Source organism: Pelodiscus sinensis, chromosome 8 (genome assembly GCF_052426305.1).
Source record: "Pelodiscus sinensis isolate ZL-2025 chromosome 8, ASM5242630v1, whole genome shotgun sequence".
NCBI lineage: Eukaryota > Metazoa > Chordata > Testudines > Trionychidae > Pelodiscus > Pelodiscus sinensis.
Window position 1 is genome coordinate 57,784,140 of NC_143059.1, and position 17,362 is coordinate 57,801,501.

The 17,362-nt window shown below is 37.0% G+C and overlaps 1 protein-coding gene across 4 annotated transcripts in view; it reads left to right on the forward strand.

The window, feature by feature from the left end:
• TIAL1 (TIA1 cytotoxic granule associated RNA binding protein like 1) overlaps window positions 1–16,752 on the forward strand; it is a 32,450-nt gene extending 15,698 nt beyond the window's left edge. For 2 of the 4 annotated variants that reach the window (XM_006111397.5, XM_006111396.5), the window contains exons 5-12: window positions 1,843–1,930; window positions 3,901–3,976; window positions 6,973–7,081; window positions 8,512–8,607; window positions 8,704–8,788; window positions 9,303–9,426; window positions 9,888–10,027; window positions 11,395–16,752. In XM_006111397.5, coding sequence (XP_006111459.1) covers window positions 1,843–1,930; window positions 3,901–3,976; window positions 6,973–7,081; window positions 8,512–8,607; window positions 8,704–8,788; window positions 9,303–9,426; window positions 9,888–10,027; window positions 11,395–11,512 — 836 coding nt within the window. In that variant the 3' untranslated portion in view covers window positions 11,513–16,752. Of the gene's footprint in view, window positions 1–1,842; window positions 1,931–3,079; window positions 3,412–3,900; window positions 3,977–6,972; window positions 7,082–8,511; window positions 8,608–8,703; window positions 8,793–9,302; window positions 9,427–9,887; window positions 10,028–11,394 lie in introns of those variants that run through there. The other 2 variants (XM_075935362.2, XM_075935361.2) reach the window with 2 other exon arrangements.
• Window positions 16,753–17,362: the final 610 nt, after the last annotated feature.

The window sequence follows — 17,362 nt, forward strand, 5'->3', positions numbered from 1 at the left end:
AAATAACTCTTAGTAACTCCACACCACTAATGATTTTATAGACCCCTATTTCATCTGCTTTTGATGTAGTTGTCTGCTAAACTGAACAGTCCAAATCTTTTTAACCTCTCCTCATATGGAAGCTGTTCCATACCACTAATTATTTTGGTTGCCTGTCTCTACCTTTTCCAATTCTAGTATATATATTTTGAGATGAGGCAACCAGAGCTGCATGCAGTTCAAGGTTTGGGTGTACTATGGATTGATTTAGTAGCATTATGATATTTTCTGTCATTATCTATCGCTTTCCTAATAACATCCTGTTAGCTTTTTTGACTGCAACTGCATATTGAGCGTATACTCAAAGGTCTTGCTGGAGTTGTAACAGCTAATTTGGTCGCTCATATTTTATAAGTATACTAAGGGGCTGCACCATCTGTTCGCTACGCTCAGCAACCCCCCTCTCTCTGGGGGCAGGCATCCCTGGCTCTCCCCCTGGTGGCTGGGGAGGGCCAAGCCAAAGAGAGGCCGGGCCAAGGCTGGGCCAGATCCGGCTTTCTCCCCCTGGCCACTGGGAGAGGGCCGTGGGCACATGCCAGCCCCAGCTCTCCGCCCCAGCTGCAGGGCAGGCACCCACAGGGCACGTGCCAGCCCTGGCTCTCTCCCCCTGATCACAGGTGGGGGTCAGGCTGAGGCTGCATGAGCCCTGGCTCTCTTCCCCATGGCTGTCGGGGAGGCAGGCCGAGGCAGTAACATGCCAACTCCGTCTCTCTCTCTTCCTTGGCCACAGTGTGCCAGCCCTGGTTCTCTTCCCCTGGCTGCTGGGGGGCGGGTGGGGGCTGAGGCTGTGGTGTGCCAGCCCTGGCTTCCCCCCACCTGTCCAGGGTGGAGGAAGAGCAGGCCAAGGCTGTGGCACGCCTGCCCCAACTCTTTCCCCCTGAGCACTGAGGGGGAGGAAGCAGGGAGTGAGGAGGGAGGTGGGACACAATGACATGATTACGTCACTATAATCCTGCAGGAAAAAAAAATTATATATGAAGAGAGATTTGGGATTGTTATACAATGTGCATAACTTTACATTTATCAACATTGAATTTCATCTGCCATTTTTTATCCAGCCACCCAGTTTTGAAATCTTTTTTTTTAACTTTTCACAGTCAACTTCTGCCTTAATTATCTTGAGTAATTTTGTGTCATCTACAGACTTTACCACCTCACTGACTCCTTTTTCCAGAATATGTGGAACACCACTAGTGCCAGTACAAATTTTTGGGGAACCCTGCTATTTACCGCACTTCGCTGTGAAAACTGAACATCTGTTCCTACCCTTTATTTCCTGTTTTTCAACTAATTACTGAGATATGGAAGGATCTTATCTTTTATCCACTGACTCCTTACTTTTCTTAAGAACCTTTGCTGAGGGACCTTGTCAAAGACTCTATGGAGTCCAAGTACATTATATGCACTGGATCCCCTTTGTCCACGTGTGCATTGACATCCTTAAAAAATTCTAATAATTACTGAGGCAGGATTTCCCTTTACAAATGGCATGTTGATTCTTCACCAACAAATCATGTTAGTCTGTGTATGTGTCTCATAATTTTGTTCTTTACTGTAGTTTCTACCAATTTGTTTGGTACTGACATTAGACTTTCTTGCTGGTATTTGCCAGGATTGCTTCTGGAGCTTTTTAAAAAATCTGAGGTGGAGAAGTTACCTTACTGTTGAATGTCTGAGGGAAATTAAATTTCTGAGAGTTCCTGGCACCTAGTGCTTTTCTAAAACTTTCTTTCTCAGAAGTATACAAGGAGTTAATTACTAGATAGCAGTTAAATATTTGATTAGATAATGCTTTATTTGCAGATCACTTCCATGTGTTTGTTGGGGATTTAAGTCCAGAAATAACAACAGAAGATATCAAGTCAGCATTTGCTCCTTTTGGTAAAATATCGTAAGTATCATAATCAATACTGCAGACATCAGTTCTGGGAAAACTAGCTCAAGTTTGTTTTTTGTCTGAAATACTGTTTCACCTTTTGCAGATTGTGTGATAAGGTTTTCATTATATTGGGGTGGGTGGGTTATGAGAGATGTCTTCATTTCAGGTTGTTCATCACATGTTTGTAAATATAATTAATGAATTCTGTTCTCCAATCTTGTTGAAAGCACTATGCTTTTAACCTAATTTATGTACTTAAGATCATTCCGGTTTTTAATTGAATAACCAGAGAATAACAAAGCAACAGCTTTTGTTAGTTTGACTAATGTTTGTGCTTAGTGTTTGTATGCAGAATAGTGATTTCAAAAATTTCAAGTGGTGTGTATTCCATCTGCCTTGCCTTTAGGCAGTATAGGAAAACCAGGTAAATATCAAAGTATAATTTTGTGATACAATAAGTGTAGCTAGTTGTTGTAAAACTTAGCTAAGTTACAAACATATCGTGTTGAAATGTAATTTTTTTTGAATTATGAAATAACTTCTCAATTAATAGAAGGGGGGTTAAGTTTAAAGTGTAATATTTCAATGAAAAAATGCTGTTTATAATACTTGTGCACACTTCTACCAGTTAAGGGATACTTATCTATCTGTAGTTCATATTTGAGATGAAATTTCAAAACATCTATTGTGTTTTTATTGAACAAATTAAACATTATAAACATTCGTGAAGTTCTAAAGTATGTTTATCTTTGAATATAAGGTAGTGACTTCAAAAAGTACATTGATCTCATATCACTTTCTTTTTAAAATTCTTAAAACAAAAGTTACACTTGCAAAATTTTGTGCTACTTTACAGGACTATATTTCTGCTAAAACAATTCTCACTTTTCTTGCTCTGTACACTTTTAAATGAACCATAAACCTTATTTCTTATCTTCTGCTATTTTGTTGTTTACTTTGCTTTTTATCTCTATAAATGTGGTAAGTAGTACTGTTTAAAAATCAATATAAAAAGAATACAGGTTTCTATTTCTCGATCTATATTTATACCTGAGACCTGCAGTTTTTCTAAAGTCCAAGTCACAATTAAAAGTAATAGCATTCTGGTTATTTTGCAGAATTGCTCATAAGAATGGACAGGATCTTGAAGGCTAACTGCAAGGAACTGTGCACACTGGAACTCAGTTGTAGATTTTTTCTCATTTCTATTTATTCTTATTATACATTATTTATATATACATATTTTAGTATTTACATTTTAACATTCTATATTCAGTGCAGTTCTATATTTCCAATCATTTTAACTTACTCACTAAAAATTTCTGTGTAAATTTGTTGTTTTCGTACTGGTGTGCTTAGCATTGTTGTTAGTTTTATTATCCTTTCTTAAATTTCTGAAAATGTCAATTTTTCAAAATTTACAGCTGCCCAAACTCCAAAATGATGGTAGAGAATTGACCAAGAAAAATAAAGAAATCTGTTAACCAGGCCATGTATGCCTTTTAATTCCTATTTTTTTTCCTCTTTTTCAATTTTTTAATATTTCATATATTTTGTATCACTAGGCAGAAGACATTTAACTATTTAGAAAATGCATGGTGAAGTAGATAGAACTGTTACAGTAATTTATAGAACAGTAAACCTTAGAGGACCCTAGCTAATAGAATATTAGAAAAGGAAACTTTGTTCCTTTTTAAACTTCTAATTTGAACATTTTAGTTTTAGCCAGAAGAGGTTATGTGGATAGGTTGCATGTTTATTACATGTTATTTTTTTGTCCTACTGCTTTTTTCTAACAGGTAAAGAAGCAATAGGGAGAGTTCAGGAATGGCTATAGTTTTAGGGCTAACTGAATTTATAAAAAAAAAAAGAAAAAAAAAAGAAAAACGAATATGCTCACAATACAGTGTGTGTGGTTCCTTTTAGTTTTTATTTTAAAGGTTAATAATAATTCCCTTATATAGCTGTGCTTCTTTTCACAGGGATGCACGGGTAGTTAAAGATATGGCAACTGGAAAATCAAAAGGCTATGGTTTTGTATCATTTTATAATAAACTGGTGAGTAACTGCACTGCAGGTTTAATCTTTAAACAGACCAGTATTTATACAGAACAGTGGCAGACACATCAACTTGAAGTTATCTATATATAAAAGTTAAAAGTTGTAGGTACTAAGCCTGCGAGAATATCCTACCAATTTTTGTAATTTTACAGGTGATTTTCCCATTTTAAAAAAAAGTCCTCCTTTGCTGTAATGTCTTTACTAAGTGGCTGCGTCTAGACTGGCAATTTTTTCTGCAAAAGCAACTGCTTTTGCGGAAAAACTTGCCAGCTGTCTACATTGGCTGCTTGAATTTCCGCAAGAACACTTGCCAATCACATGTAAGATGGTCAGTGTTCTCGTGGAGATACTATGCTGCTCCCGTTCGGGCAAAAGCCCTCTTTTGCAAATGCTTTTGCGCAAGAGGGCCAGTGTAGACAACGCGGTATTGTTTTGCACAAAAAAAGTCCCAATCGTGAAAATGGAGATCGGGGCTTTCTTGCGCAAACCTGCGTCTAGATTGGCACGGACGCTTTTCCACAAAAAGTGCTTTTGCGGAAAAGCATCCATGCCAATTTAGACGCTCTTTTCTGCAAATGCTTTTAACGTAAAAACTTTTCCGTTAAAAGCATTTGTGGAAAATCATGCCAGTCTAGACGTAGCCAGTCTGTTTCCTAAGGGAAACTAATTGATCATTCAAAGGAAGATATTGAAATTAACTATAAACAAAGTCCCATTAAACATGTAAAAATACTGTAAAGGCAAACAGATTCCTTTCCCTTGTCTTCCCCCTTCCTGTAATTTTACATATAGTAGTAATGGGTAAAATATTCCAGACATAAGTGACTTATCCCTTTAATAGGATAGCTAAAAAAACTTTAATTTTAGGATTGTATTAAATAATGTCTCATACAGTGAATAATACATCTTTATTTTTATGGCAACAAGGTACATTTTATAAAGAGTAATTTTAAGTACAGATTGTACATCTCTAGTCCAGCACTTTCTGGCCGGCAACATCTATGGTCCAGCATGATTTTAGTTAGCTGCATGTCCACTTATCGTGAGTGTGACCATGGTCCCATAAAGGCTGTTTACAGCCACCAGACCTGGCTTTCTGTACTATTATTTAGTTCTAATTTACTCCTGTACTATTATTTAGTTCTAACTTACTCCTAAATGTCTTCTAAAAGCCTAATAAGCAATGGAAGTGTTGGTACTGCTGCTAGACAATATTGGTCAGGTTGCAAGGGTGCCCAGACTAGAGAAGCGCAACCTTTAATACCATATTCTGACTACACTATCTGAGGATGAATTGTCCACACTAGGTAACTGAAAAAGAGAGAAGTACTTGAGGGCTTGTTTACATAGCTCCTCCATATTGCCTTCCTATGTTTGTTCACTGTATTGAAAAAGCGACATATATACAAATATTTCAGGGGCTTGGGATTTTAACAAATATATTTGGAGTGAATTGTTGTTTGAAGTATTTCATGGTTTTTTTGTTGTCATTTTTGTAATGTGGAAGTTCAGTCGTTTCATAGTTTCATTTGTCATGGTGAAAATAATAGTAAGAAAACTTAACTATGTTACAGATAATTTGGTTTATTGAAAACACTGAAACTCTCTCATGTTTTACCACTTAAGCTTTGTCTAATTTACATTCCTTAGTATGAATAGCAAACAGAGAAAATATATATCTGATTCTCATGTACTTCCATAAGGTTGTTTCAGTTTCCAACCTTGCAGAAAAAATGCTTAGACTTTTTATATAGAGCCTAAATTACTTGATTGTTCCTTTTAAGAGTATACCAGTGGAAAGTACTGTTCTATTTAGAACTTGGTATTTTCTTAGTGTCCAGTAAAACACATAATTTTGTACCAGATATTTGAATTAAAAAAAAAAAAACCCACACAACTTTTAACTGATAACAATACCAAAAAAGGGCTGGGCTTGTTACTTTCTTGAGCTTTAGTTTCTGTAGATCAGCCACAACCACTGTTTATTTTAAGTGTAAATAAATGTCATACTGCATGTGCCCTCTTACTCTTCTCAGATATCTCTCCTTTTCTCAGTTGTTTTTAAGATTCTAATTTTCTTCCAAAAATATGAAACATTTGGATCATCTTAGGGTCCAACCCGACAAGATCCTGAGTGCTTTTCACTCTGATAAACTGCTTAACTCACTGCAGGGCCATAATAATTGTTATATCTCATCTGCTACTGTTCCTGCTTTTGTCTTGAAATTCCTCCCAACTTTCCCTGTTTGTTTCATATCCACATATTCTCAGCTTTGCACCTCCTTGAAGTTCAGGGAGATGGAACTTGTCTGAGCCCCCAAACTGTGCCATGTAGCCCAGTCTCTCCTGCAAAGTGTCTGCGCAAAGTGATGCACTTGTGAATTGTCTGAGTTGGGCTGTTCCTGGTATGGACTGTGTCTGTTTTCCATGTTTGTATGATGTGTTCATTCTTATAGCTCTGGAAATGTTGGACTCATAAGTGAAGTAAGTTGAAAACCGCATAGGGGTAAATGAGATGATGTAGCAGGAAAAACAAGTAATAGGTTGTCAGGTTAGGTGGTAGAGAAGGTGGGGCCCATCTGTGTTTTGTAAATTCCTCTTATAGTTCTGTCTTTTCAGAAAGAAGTATTTCCTCTTTTGTCACCATTCTTATGTTGAACAGGAGATCACTGGGTATTCGATTATAGGTTTTGTTTGCTTGTTTTGGCTATAATATCCTTGCTGTACATGTGGTTTCCATTGTGTGCATTGAAATAGTTCTTTTAGCAAACCACTGCTCACTAGTGAAGTTGGATTTTTCATTACTGGATTTTGATACCGAGAATTAAATTCCTAAAGTTTTGAAAACTGTAATAACTTTATTAGCAACTGGTATTGCTGTTATATGTAAATTAATCCAATGATCAATGAGCACATTCGCAAAATACTTGGCTTACCTGTCTTCTCTCCTTATTCATGTATGTTGAATGAGTCTTAATTTTTATGTCCTTCAGGATGCAGAAAATGCAATTGTGCACATGGGAGGGCAGTGGTTAGGAGGCCGTCAGATCAGAACTAACTGGGCAACGCGAAAACCTCCCGCTCCTAAAAGTACACAAGAAAGTAAGATGCTTGTGTTAATTTTGTATTAGCTCTCCAGCATGTGTACTCTTATACTGTACTTTGTAATGTCCAGTTAGTAATATGCCTCAGCCACCAAATTCATTTCACTTGTCTACTATATATTTAAGAGTTTGTCTCTGTATGTCCATCTGTTGAGTGTGTTCAAGAACTCCTCCTAAACCAGGGGTAGGCAATAATTTTTAATGGAAGGCCACTCCAAGATTTTAGCAAGTGGTCAAGGGTCACACTTCTATGGAGGGGGTGCGGAGTCTGGGATGGAGGTTGGGTGAAGAAGGAAACTTTGGGGGAGGGATCTTGTGGTCTGAGAGAGAGTTTGGGTGAAGGAGGGGATTGTGATCTGGGGCAGAGCCTGAGAAGTGCAGGGTCCAGGAGGGGATAAGGGTGCAGGAGAGGATTCTAGCTGAGGGAGGGGCTCTGTCGGGGGTGCAGGGTCTGGGAGGGAGTTGTGACTTGGATGAAGAGGGTGCAGAGGGTTTTGGTGGTGACCAGGGCAGGGGAATTAGGGGCAGGGACAGGGTATAGGTGCTGGAGAAGATTGTGGACTGGACTGGGAGGGAGTTGTGACCTGGGAGAAAAGGGAAAGGGGTTCAGAGGAGTTAGGGTGGTGTCCTGGTGCAGTTAGTTGGAGGGGAGAGAAAGGATGGGATGCCAGAAGCAGGCTCTGGCTGGGAGGTGCTTACCTAGGTGGCTCCCAGCCAGCAGCCCTGTAGGGCTGCTCCATGTGGCTCTGCTGTAGGCATGAGGTTTGGGGGAGGGAGGTAAAAGACTTTACACACTGCTCCTGCCCCCAGCAAAATTTCTTAGCTCTTATTGGTCAGAAACTGGCCAGTGGGAGCTGAAGGATTTTGCTGGGGGCCAGGAGTGGTGTGCAGTCTCCTACCTCCCTCCCCAGCAATCCAAAGTGGAGAGAAGTGCTCTCTCCCTGAGCATTCTGGCAAGGCAGCTGCAGGCTGGATCTGGTGGCTTGGCAGCCAGATCTGGCCTCCTGACAGTCTCTTGCCCACTCTGTCCTAAACGGTAAGAGCTAAGACCATCAAATTTGGTATGCGGCTTCCTCTTGTCATAAATTAAAGCAGTGGCTTTCAAACTTTTTTTTTCAACCCAGTTGAAGAAAATGGTTGATACCTATGACCCATCATAATATTTTGACTAGAGTGCAAGCTCCCATTGACTGGTTCCTGGTTGGTCACCAGGCTCCTGGGGGAGGCGAGTTGCCAATTCACAAAATAAAAATATCACCAGGCATTTCCAAGCAAAAATGGAAGGAACTCATTTTGGGCTTGGTATGGAAATAAAATTAGCTTAATTTTTTTGCTTGTTTTGCTTTTTTATCTTTATATCACAATGATATAAAAATTATTGGAAAGCAGATACTCTCAATGTTTTAAAATGGATCTTTCTGTGTATAGATAGCACAAAACAACTGAGATTTGAAGATGTAGTAAATCAGTCAAGTCCAAAAAACTGTACTGTTTACTGTGGAGGAATTGCTTCTGGACTAACAGGTATGATTCATGTTTATTTGGGGGAAGAGGATTTAACAACTAATGTGTTTGAGGCCCCAAAGTTGCTAATAAAGTGGTTGAAAATATCTGTTTTAGATCAACTTATGAGGCAAACATTTTCACCATTTGGACAGATTATGGAAATAAGAGTTTTTCCAGAAAAAGGTTACTCATTTGTCAGGTAAGGCTGTTACATTAAACAATCGTAGATTTAGTTAGTTTATTAGTGTTTCATGTATTATTCTGTAACATATACTTGAATTATTAGTGCTGTTAAATTAAAAGCTGTCACTGCGGCAGTATGCATTTTTTTGAGAAATTGAAGCTGTTTAAAAGTTATGGGAATTGGTTCTTCAGAAAACTATAGCCTACAAAAGCAGCCACAAATTGGTGTAATATTTTTGCTTTTTTTAAAATTAGGGCTGTCTGAACAACTGATTTTGGGGGGGGGGGGGAGTGAAAACAAACAAATGGAAAAGTTAAAACTTATTTAGATTGAGTTAATGAAATTGAAGTGCACAGATATTTCTGCTGACCAAATCTGCATAAGAGTGAGGGGTGGTGGACAGTTTGAGACAATTTTTCAATCAGCTCTGCTTGTGGTGCATGGACTTAGAGTTCTTTAACTTTAACTACTAACTTTATACTACTATCAATTATAGTAAAACAGTAATAATTTTATTTTTAATCTCTAGGTTTTCAACCCATGAAAGTGCAGCACATGCTATTGTTTCAGTCAATGGAACTACAATTGAGGGACATGTTGTTAAATGCTATTGGGGTAAAGAATCCCCAGATATGACTAAAAATTTCCAACAGGTAATTAACATTTTAAATCTATTTTCAGTAGTTTGTTTTTGCATAAGCCAAGTTGTGTGAAGTATAAGGCCATTCTCTCTCCTTATAGATTATTACTAATGTATTAATAGTGTAATACAGTGTAACTAGTGAAATTGTATGGCCTGGTCTCTTCAATATACATTACAATCCACTACTAGGTTGGGCTTGTGACTTCTTAGGAACATAAACTTACTGTTGTTTGGGTTTGAAGTTTTGGGAAATATCTGTATTCTGGCAAGAGTAGCACTATCCCCAGGCAAATATTTTGTGATGATAATGAAATGTTAAAAATTCCTTTATTGCAATGGCAGCTGTAATTCAAGCAAAGAATTGTAACTCCAGCAGTATTTTAACTCCTTACATTATGGTTTTGCCTTGCCAGCAAATATAAAATGTAATATGTCAGGAGGGGTTGTACTATGAACTAATTTTTTGTCTAGGTTGACTACAGTCAGTGGGGGCAATGGAGTCAAGTCTATGGAAATCCACAGCAGTATGGACAATATATGGCCAATGGATGGCAAGTACCATCTTATGGAATGTATGGTCAAGCATGGAATCAACAGGGATTTGGAGTAGAGTAAGTGATTATACTTCAAATATGTTTAAAAAGTGGTGTTCTCCAAAAATGTTAACTTTTCCATTCCGATAAATTTGGTATGAGCAGTGCCCATGGAATCATATCTTTCCAGATACTACGAAGCCTGGGCTTGTTGCACTAGGAAGCTTAGGTTTATTGAATCTCATGCGCTCTGAGGAGTTATCCAATGCGTTATGTTTTACACTTGTTTCAACATTTTGTGTATATTGGTGTTTTGAGATAAAAGATAGCTGATGGACACTTTTTGCTTCTTTGGTAGACTTTACAAGTTTTGATTCAGAATAATTTAGCAGATGACTTTCAATGATCCAGATAGTGGTTATTTAAAAAAAAATGTAGCTGAGAGCAGTTACAGTGCCATGTCCCTCAAAAGCTTTTACCTAAATAGCATGCAAACTATGACGGTCAGGGACTGCATAACTGATCATTCATGTGTTCATAAAAGTATTTCCAATACTTATCCTCAACAGTGTTTTTTTTTTTTTTTAATGGTCTTAATTTTGTAATGTTCTCCTGAGGACTCCATAGTAACTTTCCCTGCTGACCTACCACCTTGTTCCCCCACTCCTACCCTGTGTCCCCATTATACTTACCTTTTTTATACATATTGCATCAGTGATGTTGATAGAAATATGTATAACCCATGGAATAATGTTAATTCTTGGCTGTAAAATCAGCAGAGAAGTTTATTTTTTTTTCTCTCTGTACTCCAGTGTTTTTCTTCAATTAAGTGGCTTCATATTGATTGTTGCATTTGTATTTCAATTTTGATATAAAACCAGAGGAACTTGAGTATAGTTATAGCAAGACTTTAAATACACATATAATATAAATATAGCCTATAGGTACTACACAAGTGTGTCTAATTAATTTATCCTTTAATGCTATATTGAAATCTTTTTTGCATTTGCCTATTCATGGAAAATGTGCAATACTTACTTAGCTTAAGCTTTCTCAAATGCTGACAAGTTGCCAAGTCATCAGCTTCTGTAGATAATAAAACTGTACTGAGTCCAGAAAGTTCTTGGAAAGTATGGAATGTTTCTTCTTCCCATCAGCCAAGTCAAACTCTGTCTACTTTAAGTTGTAAAATGCACATTTAAAATGATTTCCTTGTGTGTATTTGAATAGTACCTAGTGTTTAGGCTTCTTGGTTTGTGGTGTGGGCTTTTTTTCCCAGAGGCAGGCACATTTTAGTGTAAGAACCTGCTCTAAAATCTTCCTGCATTATTTTTGTAGAAGTTGGGAAGCTTTTGACCTTGGCAAGAGAAGAAGGTAACAGAAGCAATATCAGATTTTGCATCTCTTTGTAAATGACTTTTTGTTTGTTTGTTTGTTTTTTAAAGCCAATCTCCATCTGCTGCCTGGATGGGTGGATTTGGTGCTCAACCTGCCCAAGGACAAGGTGCTCCTGTAATACCTAACCAAGCTGGATATGGTATGGCAAGTTACCAAACACAGTGAGCTGGGACTCTGTGTTAACGTGTGTATTTCATGATAGGCTTCAGTTTCCAGTGATATGCTGAAGACTGGAATGTAGACACCGGAAGAAGAAAATATTTATTTTAAAAATGGAAATGTTTGGAACCTTTAGCACAGCTTTGCTTTGGTGAAGAACACACGTCTTCTAGTTCTGCCTTTTTAAGTTTTTTTTTTTTTTTTTTGTTCATGATGGATATGAACATGTTTTTCTTTGTGTACAAAAACTAAAATAAAGTCAATAAAGACAATTCTGACTACAAATTTTGATATATTAGGATAAATGGCTGATGAATTTGATCCTTAGATTATCATTCCATTTTTTGTTCTGTCTGTTTTACATCCCTGTGCTTTTTAAAAGAAATGACATTGAAATACAGTAAGTTGCTTTCAGTTAAACACAGATCCTGAAATTAACTGTGGACCAATTATTACACCCTGTAAGACAGTAGTGGTTTTTCAATAAATGAGGGCATCATTCAAAAAACATACATGCTCTTGGAATATTTTTTTAAATATTTAATTTTTCTATGTGCTTAAAGAAACTGAAGTCTGATACAATAAACTTTCAGTCTAAGCTGAAAAACATTACTGTCTGAGCTATTTAAGCAAATTTTGCTGTCCACGTTCAGGCACATATTAAAACTTTTCAAATCTGGTTTGCTTATTAAAACTAGTAATTGCATTTAATTTTGAGAAGCAAAAAAGTTTTTGCAAGTATGGTGTTTGTATTAGACAATCAGTCATACTTGTGCTTTTTACATAAAGTTTGAAGGCTACACATTGTAAATATTTAAAAACTACAATGTCTCAAAAGCATGCTCAAGCCTAGAAGTAGCAATGTAATTATTCAAAGTAATACTTAATATACTCTGCTGCTTTAAATGCAGTAGACTGACAAGAATGTGCAAGACTGACATTTCCAAAGTTGGCTAGTATGTAAAGTTACATAAATTACTATACAAAAGCCTTAATTTTAATTTCATAAATCTTTAATGCGTCACCTTTTTGTCTTTAGAATCTGATTTTTTTTTGCTTTACATTATATGGTATGTAAATACCTTCGTTAACAACCTTGTAATCCTATTTCAAGGTTATTATAAGTTGTATAGTATCTTCAGTGTTTTGAAAAATCTTGGGATGTTTTTTAAGCCTAGAAATATTTTGCCCAAGAATTTTTTAACAAGATTGTTAAAAACATCTTATTTTACAGAATATTCAATGTGCCATTTGGTAAATGGAGATGCAGTTGAAACAGTACACTGAGTTGTGACTTATTTTTAACTGAAATTTTTGTCTTTATGAGTGGTTTGCATGTGATGAACCTGTACAGAGGCTGGGTTGTTTGTGTACTGAGTGTGTAAATGGATAAATCATGAAGATGTTTAAACAGTATACTTGGGGTTATTTCTGAATTATTTTATGGATACATTGATATAAACTGCCTCAATAAATTTGAAGTTGAAAATGAATGTAAGTTAGCTACAAGTACTGCGTTTTACCTGTGACAGCTAGAGGGTGCAAATGTTTCAGCTTTATATTTGAATATACTGAGACAAGCACTGATTAAAAAAAAAAAAAAAGCATATAGGATATGCTGTGGTAGTCCAGTGAAGTAAACTTGCATTAAAAATGGATTGTTGCATTCAACGGGTTTACAATTCCAGAAGAGAGTCTGAGAATCTGTATATTTTAGCCTGTTCTTTTTCTTTCATAGATATTGTTTTAGTTTCAAATTAGAATAGGATTTTGAAATGGAATATTGCAGTTTAATATTACAAATCTAGCCAAGTTGTAAAAATGACTACACATTTTACTGCTTTAGATAATCAAATGGTTTTATTCATTCATTTTTGCAGCCAAATCACTTATAGAACAAGTATCACTGAGATCAGGTTGAAAGGGAGAAATTCTAAAAGATACTAAACAGTGAGATAAATTATACCTGCAGAATTTTAGAAGCAATGCTGCTGCACACTTTATGCATGTAATTTTGTCTGGAGTCAGTGTAGAGCCCCAAGTGCTTGTGATGGCGGAAGTTGGCCTTTGATCTCTCTGCTTCTCATTTTCTTACTGTTCTACTTAAGATAGAAATCTGTCTATGGGAATCTTGATTCTAAATTTTGTATTTATGTATCTCTAAGTGAAGATCAGCTAATACATTTTAGTCAAAAATTTTACAAGTAAGTCTGACTTTTTATAACAATTTCTCTTGTTTAAAATGTCATGAACTATGAATTATTTGAATTTGCAAGTTACTTTAAGGTTTATTATTTGCTTCCATGAGAAGCGTAGGGTTTCTTCTTAATGCTAGGTGTTGGAATATATCGGTAAAATTGTTGATATGTTTTGGGTTTGTACTGTTATAGAGCAATATGTTCTTTCATGAGTTTATTCAATATTTTACATGCTGCAGGTACATAACCACATAAACACCCCATTGAAGATGGGTAAAAAGCTAAGGCCTTGATCCTGCAAGATCTCAGCACACAGAAATTAGAAGGCTGGTGTGCCTACTGCAGTACTGGGTCCTAAATGATCTCTCTTCCTCCTGCTGAGAGCAACAGTATTCTTCTCTCTCAATTAATTAGTTTTTCAATTGTTTATTCTTTTCTTTAACACTGAAATTTCTTTACAGGATATTCAAGGTACAAGAATTTTCAATGTCTTTAGACTACCGATTCTATAGCACTGTGAGGAAGAGTTCATGATTTGATTTATTTTCTCCTCAGTAATGTTCATAAATAGTCTTGGGAAAATTCTGCAATTTTACTATGGCTCCAAATGCAACAGTTGCAGAATTCCCCCAGGATTAACATCACTGACATTTTTCATTTTTACACCAAAGAGCCTCTTGCACCATTTTGTTTTTATGAATGACTATGTTGTAATCCACCATACTCTCCAGCTGCAGAAGTCAACCACTACATTACCCTTTGCTACTAGGATTCTGGATTTCAAATAACATTTAGATTTTTGTGGCTGCAGTTGATGGGTGAACCTGAAACAAGATTGTAATCACCGTTTTCAGAAAACATTTAAATAAAAAAGTTATACATGGTTTATCCTCTACTGTCATTTGTTAAATTGTCTTCCTCTACCACTTACTGTAAATTTTTAGCAGTAATACAAAACTGACCTTGTAAATTGTGCATGTGCTTTTATTTACACACACACACACACACACACACACACACACACACAATTTTATATTCAGAATCTTTTAATATATATTTCATTTAGATCACTGTTGAAGATGTTAATGTTGCAAAGTTGGTTGTATATGAAACCTCTAACTCCTACCTCATTGAGCACATATTTTAATAAGTTATCAGTTACTGCCTTTTTCTGCAGGAATGACCCATTTCTTGTTCATTGTAAAAGCTTGATGAGATCATTGTGTTTGAAACCTCTTTCCTCATGTCATATATTAACTTTTGCAGTGAGTGAGGTGGTGTTCTGCAGAAAAAGTAATATGATTGCCCTTTGTGTAGACACAGGATAGCCTTTAATTAGGCAAAGTTAAGATGTAGTGGGGAACGTTACCTTCTGCCACTCAGTTTTGAGTGCTTCACGTGTGAACAGTGATAGGATTTCTTTTATCATACAGAGCTGTTTTGTGGATGACATCAAGGTGCTCTGTCCTGTACAATATGTATATTTCAATGAAGCAAGCAAGGGCTGTGTTGTTCACTATTTTACTTTACAGTAGATAAGACAGTTCTTTCAAAATTCAGGTTCACTATCTTTGCATCTACATATATGAAATTAATGTAGGGGAGGGATGTAAAATATTGAATTAATGAGGGATAGCTCAGTGGTTTGCGCATTGGCCTGCTAAACCCAGGGTTAGGAGTTCAATCCTTGCGGAGGCTATTTAGGGATTTGGGGCAAAAATTCATCAGGGATGGTACTTGGTCCTGCTGAGAAGGCAGGGGACTGGACTCGATGACCTTTCAAGGTCCCCTCCAGTTCTAGGAGATAGGCAATCTCCATTATCATTATAATTACAGATGCTGCACTAGCAGGAAAATGTAGGAATCTGTTACATTGTAAGTTGACGGCACGTTTATACAATGTCTAGATTAATGGCAGAACTTTTCCAACTTTTAACAGATTGTTGCTTTTTTTACCATATGACTGTGCTCAGACAGAATGTCTTCAGCCTTCATCTCAGGGAAATCAAAACAGGTTTTTATCAGATTGCTGAAAGTCACATTTATGATGCTGAGATTTAGGTCCCTGTCAGATTTTACATCAACTCCTGGTGACCCTAGTCAATAAATTCTAAAGACTTGTAGTTTTTAATTGCAAGTGGTTTTTTGCCACACACAGCAAAATTATAAAACCACTTTTCCTATGACTTCTCAAAAAATCATTTAACCTGAAAACAAGTGTAGAAAATGTCAATCTGAGAGGTAAGTTTGGGAAATACATAAGCAACTGAAAAAGGCCCTCCAGAATGCAAACACTTGTATCACACTGCTACTTCAAGTAGTGCCCTTTTGGGTGTGTCTGTGTCCTTGCACCTCTGGAGATTTTAGATAGTAATATCCCTTTGATCTGTACATGTGCTCTGCGTCAAGGTTAACTAACATTGTGCAGGGGAACCACTTTCAGGCCAGAGATGGTTGAGAAGAAACAGACCAAATAGCATCTTTACCTTAAAAGTATAGAGTTTTTGTTTTTTTAGCTCCTATTAGAGTTTGCATTGTTTTCTTTAAAATAGGGTTTCTGTTAATTCTCTCCTCTCCCCCCTTCCCCAATTTAAAATTTTTCCCATTACCTCTCCATCCCTTTCCCCTTGTTTGGAGATTGCCTCCCATAAGCTGCATGCCCTTCTCTCCCAGGTTTAAATGGTGGGACAAATCACTTCCATATTGGTGCGCACAAAATTCATTCCACACCTAGGTGGGGAAAAATGAGAAGGAACACAGTGGTACTAACTATTGCACTTGTGCTACCTGTATTCAGAATCAGTGCATGCGCCATGAGATTGGTTTCCGCCTCAATTACCTCACTGAAAAATATTCCCATGCCAGAAATCTGCATAACAATGTTTTGCATGTCTGCTCATACTTTCACAGATTATGCAACTTCTGATGCTATTTTCAACTTATTGTCATCAATAACAGACTTGACTCCAAAGCCTCAATCCTTCACTGGGATTATTGTTTGGGAATCCTCTAAAGTGGAGCAGCCATAGGGACGCTACTGAAAGAAGAGTAAGTTACTCACCTTGTGCAGTAATGATGGGTTTTTTTGCTTTTATCCCTCTGGGTGCTCTGCAAGCCACCCTCTCTACTTTGGAGTCTCAATAAGGGTTGTGCAGTAAAGAAGGAGCTGAGGGTGGTTTGCCTGTGCAGCATTAGTTAGCCTTGAGGAAGCACACAAGGGAGGGAGAGCACATGTGTGGGCTAAACTGATACTGCTAGCTAAAATCTCTTATTAGATGCAGGAATACTTGCAGAGAGCACAGAAAGGGGGACATATCTTAAAGAAGCATCATTGTTGAATTCATTTGCAGTAGTTACTAAGCAGTTCCCTGTAATAAAATAGGTGCATCTCTTAAACCCGTGGTGTCCAACACACTAGCCAAATATGGCTAACTAGGACTACTGCTTCAGAACTGATTGGATGCCATTACTTAAACTATTCCTTGTGACTACAGTAGATCTCTGCTGTAGCTGTTCAATTTGTTCTCAAATTGTGTAGACACACACTCCAATTTTTATCAGATCCAGCTGAGACAAAAATGTAGAATTCAGCTTGTCATTGAATTTGTAGTCTTTTGACTATGCATCTGGCAATTGATAATAAAAGCACATGCTTAGT